The 6,428-nt window shown below is 53.1% G+C and overlaps 1 protein-coding gene across 1 annotated transcript; it reads left to right on the plus strand.

Annotated features, from left to right (window-relative positions):
- The first annotated feature begins 953 nt into the window (after positions 1-953).
- On the plus strand, positions 954-5,084 carry LOC128331402 (erythroblast NAD(P)(+)--arginine ADP-ribosyltransferase-like). Its single transcript, XM_053264754.1, has 4 exons — positions 954-1,011; positions 2,132-2,211; positions 3,307-4,063; positions 4,691-5,084. Exons 2-4 carry the CDS (start codon positions 2,140-2,142, stop codon positions 4,702-4,704), a joined length of 843 nt encoding a protein of 280 aa, XP_053120729.1. The 5' UTR covers positions 954-1,011; positions 2,132-2,139; the 3' UTR covers positions 4,705-5,084.
- The last annotated feature ends 1,344 nt before the right edge of the window (positions 5,085-6,428 follow it).

Raw genomic sequence — 6,428 nt, forward strand, 5'->3', positions numbered from 1 at the left:
TCTCAGAGGCATTTGGTGGGCCACTGTGTGAAACAAGATGCTGGACTAGATAGGCCTTGGGCCAGATCCAAGACCCCACATTCTTTCCTCTGTTGAAAGAACTACGCTGGCTGCCGATATGTTTCCAGGCAAAATACAAGGTGCTGGTCATTACCTATAAAACCCTAAACAGCTTAGGCCCTGGGTATTTAAGAAAACGTCTTCTTCACCATGAGCCCCATTGCCCATTGAGATCATCTGGAGAGGTTCGCCTGCAGCTGCCACCAACCACCTTGGAAGCTACTCGGGAACGGGCCTTCTCTGTTGCTGCCCCTAGACTGCGCTCCCTGTTGAAATAAGAGCCTCCCCATCTCTGGCAACTTTTTAAAAGGCACTGAAAACACATTTATTCACCCAGGCTTTTAATCAGATTTTTGGTTTAATTTTTAAAAATGTTTTTAAATGGTTTTAATGTTAATGATTTTAATTGTTTAATTGATTTAGTTTGATTTTAAGTGTTTTTATTTTGATGTAAACCACCCTGAGCCATTTTTGGAAGGGCGGTATTTAAATCAAATAAATAAATAAATAAATCTAGCAGGGTTTTATATTCTAAGATTATTGCACACAGCCTTGGCTTGCAGTCGGGCTAAGAAGCCAGGCTAGGCGGCACTGGCCTGCCAGGATCGGGCCAGTCTCACATGCAGCCTAACCTTGGCTGGGCGTCCCTGAAGGCATCCCTCACCTGGGTTAGGCTACGCATGAGAGCAGCCTCAGTAAGTTTTGGGAAGATGATGAACCCTGGAGAATAATACACATGTCCTCAAGGAAGGATGTTGGAATTCCAAGAGCAACAGCCAAATCCAGTTTGGAGAGTAAAGGGTTAACTTTACCTTTGGCATGTAATTGGCTGCTGCAGGGAGTGGGGGGGATTGATATGCGAATCAGTTCCTGCATTCCATCAGGCAGAGAGGCTTTCTCCCAGCCCTGACACAGAGAGACTTCCAAGGCTCCCCTCACCACAGCCCTCAGGTACGCATCACAGCTTTTTACTTTCTTGCATGTTTTGATTTAATAAGGCCCCTCGACCACCACATGGAGAAGCAGCTTGCCTAGGGAGCAAGAGGCTGTTAGTTCGACACCAACTTGACGGCACTTCATCCACCAATATTGGGCAGCAGCAATATAGGAAGGTGCTGGAGACGGATGCTCACTTCAGTCTCAATGGCAAAGGCATCATTTCATACTGTGCAGGAGGAAGGCCATGGCAAACCATTCCTGTATTCTACCACGAAAACCACATGACTCTGTGGTTGCCAGGAGTTGACACCAACTAGACGGCACAATCTTTACTTTACTTTCCCCCATGTAAGCTTAACAGTAAGGTCTTCGTTACAGTCATGCTGTGGTCTAGGTTCTTCAGAACCAGCTGTACTAACACAGGGACGCCGTCGCCCAGGAAGCTGTCAGGGCCTTGGACCACCTCGCTCTATACTGACCGGCAGCAGCTCTGCAAAGTTCCAGGCAGGACCGGGGCACAGCTAGGGGGGAGGGGGCCTGTGTTTGCCCCACTCCCTGGCGGCCCCTCGGAGTGAGGGAGAGAAGGAAGAAAAGAGGGAGGGGTGGAGCTGGGGGGGCCCGGGTTCTTTGAACCCACCTGCTCCATTATAGCGACACCCCCCTGGGCAGGAGCCTTTCCCTGCCCTTGCTGGAGATGCTGCCAGGGACGGCAGCTGGGGCTCTCTGCCTGCCAAGCGGGAGTTCCCCCCCTGAGGCTGCACAGGTGGAGCCTTGGCCCATCGAGCTCAGTCTGGTCTACACTGGCAGATATTTCTTGGCCCTGCCTGGAGATGCTGCCAGGGACTGAACCTGGGATCTTCTGCATGGATGGAAAGCAACTCCAGAGGGACGTTGCAAGAGGCTGGCTGCCGGGATCCCCATTGCAGGATGAGGAGGTGCCTCTTTTCCAGGACGGACCTCCAGCCTCCTTCGGTGCTGCCTCCAAAGAGCCCACTCAGTGTACATTGCTGCCACTCGCCTCCAGCTCTGCCAGACTTCATCAGAGTGCTCTGAAATCTGCCCCAGTCCGCCTCTAATGAAAGTTCAGACGGGACGGGATTCGGCTGAGGTTTCCCTTCTTTTCTTTTTACAGACTAGGCAATGATGTTGCTGCCTCTCCAAATGGCCCTGGTGTCATCATGCCTCATGGGGATATTCAGAGGAGACCACCTGGTAGGGAAGCTACGCAAAGGGTGGGGAGGGGAGGGCTTGAGCCCCACCCAGCTCCTAGTTACAAGGCTGGGGAAAGAAGCAGTTGTGGGCAGAAGAAGCAGGCGGCCTTGGCGCTAGGAGCGAAAGCCCTGGGGAGGCCCAGCCCTTTCTGAGGGGCATGAGAGGAGTGCTGGCTGGCACAGGGCCCTGGCTCCCTGGGGTGGGTTCTGCCACCACCGCTTGTGTTAGCTCAGCAAAGCCTCCATGGTCAGGGCCAGTCTATATCCAAATACCCATTCCTGGAGGCCAAGAATGGGAGAGGCTGTTGCCTTCCTCCCTGCCTGCTTTTGGGGGGGGGGGGGTTGACGGAGGCCTCTGGCTGGACACTGGTTGAAAACAGGGTGCTGGGTAACATTGGCCCACCTTGGTGTGAAAAAGCTGGGGAGGAAAAGGAGATGGTGGCCAGGCACCAGGAAAATGGCCAGCACTTCAGGCTCTCCTGCAGCCCCCACCGCTGCAGCATAAAGTTCTTGTTGTTTGAAAATAAAGTCCCACCCACACCACCACAGCAGAAAGGTTGGGGTAAAGCCACTCAGCCCACAAATTCTTTGAAGTTTCTTCCATCACTATCTCTTAATTTCCCTTCGTTTGTCCCTCCCTCTGCAGACTGGCGGAAACCGTCCCCAACCCTGAAATTGACTGATGCGGGGGGGACGGGGACCCACCATTCAGATCAGCATTCAGAGGTTTTGTGGCTGCAGACGAGACGCCCCTTCTTGTCGCTGCCTCTGTGTCTTGCAGGAGACTGGTAGAGCTTCCAAGGATCCTCCCAAATCTCTCTTGAAGGGCAAAGCAATGTTGTTGTTGTGGTTCCCCAGGAAGAACCCCTTCCTGGAAGCCAGCCCTGGCCCTGCTCCTAGGCAGAATGTTTGGGCAGGCGTGGAGCAGGGTTAGGGTGGAGGCTCTTTGCAGACACACCCGAGGAGGATGCTTCCCTTTCCCCCGGTCAGAGCGCCAGGCAGGGATTCCCTGCTGCACCCCGGACCCTCCCCGGCCAGCCTTCACCCCCTCCGCCTCCCTGCCGCTTTCTCACGCGCCCCTTTCCTTCCACTGCAGGTCTTCGGTGCCCCCAGCCCCCCAACCGACAATTCATCTAGCAGTAAGTTCACCCTGGACTTGGCCCTTGGCTCTTTCGATGACCAGTACAAGGGCTGCGAGAGCCAGATGGAGGAGAAGGTGGGGCAGCTCCAGCAGGCGGAGTTTGCCAGCAACAACCTTTATGCCCAGGCCTGGAAAGCGGCGGCAGCAGCCTGGCGTGAGAAGGCGGCTTCTGCCTCAGTGCCCAAAGGCCTGAAGCCCGAGTATGCCACCGCCATTGTGGCGTATACGGGGGAGCGCCTCTACAGGGATTTCAACGTGGCCATCCGGACAGCCGGGCGCAGCAAAGAGGAGTACCTCAGCCAGTTCCGCTTCAAGGCCTTCCACTTCCTCCTCACCAGAGCCCTTCAGGTCCTGCTTCCCACCAACCCCAACAAATCCAGATGCTACCAGGTGTACCGTGGGGTCAACAACAAGTTCACCTTCAGGGCTGTGCTAGCTCAAGCCATCCGCTTCGGCCAATTCACCTCCTCAACCCTGAAGAAGGAGGTGGCCCAGTCTTTTGGGCAGGCTGGGAGGAAGACCATCTTCCGCATCACGACCTGCCTCGGGGTCTACGTCAAGCAGTTCTCCTACTTCCCGGAAGAGGAGGAGGTCCTGATCCCGCCCTACGAGAGGTTCGCCTTTGTGAGCTCCAAGGAGGAGGGAGACACAACCTGGATCCAGCTCCGCTCAGAGGGGGAGTTCAGCCATTACAACTGTGAATATGTGAAAGGTAAAACTCGGGACACCTGAGACCCCCTTTTGCCAGGGAAGAGCGGCCGACATCCTCCACAGTCCTCTGGTGATGGAAGGAGGACTGCCGGTCTGCAAGGAGCCTTCAGCATCCCTGCGTGGAAGGCTTCTTGTGCAGCAGACGGGGCATGGAGGGGAAGGGGGGCATCTCCCCCTCCCTCCCTCCCTCCCTCCCCAAGCCCTTCCCACTTGTATCGTATGCTCCTGAGAGGGTTGGGCGAAACAGGATGCTGGACTAGATGGGCCTCCTTGGGCCTGATCCAGCAGGGCTGTTCTTATGTTCACCTTCTGTACCCCAGCCTCAGTCTGTTAAAATGTCCAATAACTCCAGTCATTTCTTCATGAATGTCAAAGAAAAGTGTGTGTGTGTGTGTGTGTGTGCACGCGCGTGCAATGTGCATGTGTGTGAAATATATCTAGTTCCTCTGCCACCCCCAGCCATGCAGAGTAGTCTCTTCCATGCGGTCTGCTTTTTGAGATCCTAAGAATTTGGTCCATGAAAATCTCCACTTTTCCTCTTCTTATTTCACTTATTAAATGTGTGATCGTCCCACCCACACCATTTCCCCCGAACGATACAATAATGGACCTGTTTATTTTCTTGCAGGCTCTAAACCATGACAAATTGGAGGACTTTCCCCCAGGATTGTCCTGGCCGCTTTCCAGATTAGCTGCCTAACAGCAGGAAAATGCCTCCGTTCAGGCAAATTGCATTTGGAATGTAAACAGCAGGGGGAGCAGTCTCGCGGAAACTAACAACCCGAAAAACCAGCAACTTCCTTATGCCGGATATGCAATGCCATAGCACTACATTGCAGTGATTAAATTCGAAACAAGCTCCCTGCTGTCAGCGTAGGGACTGCGGTAACACAACGCAGGAAGTGTGGAAGCACCCTTCCAAGATCCGGCATGACCCCATTGCAGGGTCCAATCTGGAAAGTGCCCTGGTCCTTTTCCTGCCTAGGAAGCCACATATGTGTCCAAACATCTTTAAAACAAAACAAAAACCAGCCTATTGTACGTCTCTGACATTTTACAAAATAAAGACAGAACAAATCAACAACGGCCTCTGATACTTGGGTTTGGCAGAGTCCACCTTGTTGAGAAATGGGAGTCGTTTCTCCAGACGCAGGTCTGCAAAACCTGGATTTGCTGCTCCATTCATTTGGGCTGAAACTTTGTCCATGACCTCAAACCCCCATATTATTTTCATGCCACCCTCTAAAGTTTTGGTTAGCAGGAGCCGCTGCTGAGATGCTGCCCGAAGGAGCGCTAAGAGTTCTCACCTTATCTGGGGGGGATATTCTCTGTATTCCAATTGCCGCATAACACCACAAAGGGATCGTGTTATTCAATACCCAGAAATGAATGTCATGTATCAGAGGATGGCTACCCAGTATCTTTTTTCCTTGCCTTTTTTAACTAGAGGGCACACAGCTCAGAGGTATCAGCACGTCCCTCTGGCGCCAACATTTCTCCTTCCATGCATCAGGGCATTCTGTGTTTATGTGCTACATTTTAAGTGGGATTCAAAACTAGTCGTGCCTTTGTAAGACTGTTCCTTGCTGGGGGAGGGTTTTTAAGCCCCCGTCTGGTGTGACATCTCCCACAGCATCTACACGATGCCCCTGAAGCTGCTGTGAATTCAGCAGGCATGATGACACAACTCTCTGCCTTCCCCCTCACCCACTTTACAGAAGTAACAGCAGTTCTGGGAAAGGGGATTTAACTTGGGATAACAGGGGGAGGGTCACACCCCCTCCCCTCCAGCCATGCAGCTGTGATCTAAATCAAAGCCTCCAGTTGCTACAGCTACTTCACATTTTTATTTTATTTTATTGGCCAGGGAGGTGTGATTGCAACCCTGCTCCCCACAGCAGCACCTCAGGCTGCATTCCTGTGCACAGATGCCTGGGAGCAGCAGCAGCAGCAGAGTCCCACTCAGCTCAGTGGGGCTGCTGGATAAAGAGGCACTGACCAGGCTGTAGGGCCCCAGTCCTCTGCTCACTTGCTCCTGTGAGAGCATCTCCTACGGAACTCCATGAGACTTACTTCCAAGAAGTAGGCATCAGATCAAGCTTCAGAGTTAGGCCTCCTTTGTCCAGAGTGAACGTTTTCTTGTTGAAGGGGACTCTTGTGGCAGACTCAGATGTCCTGCCCTAGACCCACGCAATCCCCAGACTCCTTAACTGACATGCCATGCCATGGCCCACTGATCCAAGAGTGGGGGGCCTGCACTGCTTCTGCCCATTTCTCAGCTGCATCTCTGCTGTTTCTGAGCTCACAGAGCCTCTGTGGCAACTTAGAATCTCTGTAGCCACACTGGCATTATTCCCCATGGCAGC

This window comes from Hemicordylus capensis, chromosome 6 (assembly GCF_027244095.1).
Source record: "Hemicordylus capensis ecotype Gifberg chromosome 6, rHemCap1.1.pri, whole genome shotgun sequence".
NCBI lineage: Eukaryota > Metazoa > Chordata > Lepidosauria > Squamata > Cordylidae > Hemicordylus > Hemicordylus capensis.

Excerpts from the sequence above, each read along its gene's own strand:
- LOC128331402 (XM_053264754.1), top strand. The coding sequence starts at position 2,140 with ATGATGTTGCTGCCTCTCCAAATGGCCCTGGTGTCATCATGCCTCATG. Across the intron at positions 2,212-3,306 it reads TATTCAGAGGAGACCACCTG|GTCTTCGGTGCCCCCAGCCC; the intron begins GTAGGGAAGCTA and ends CTTCCACTGCAG.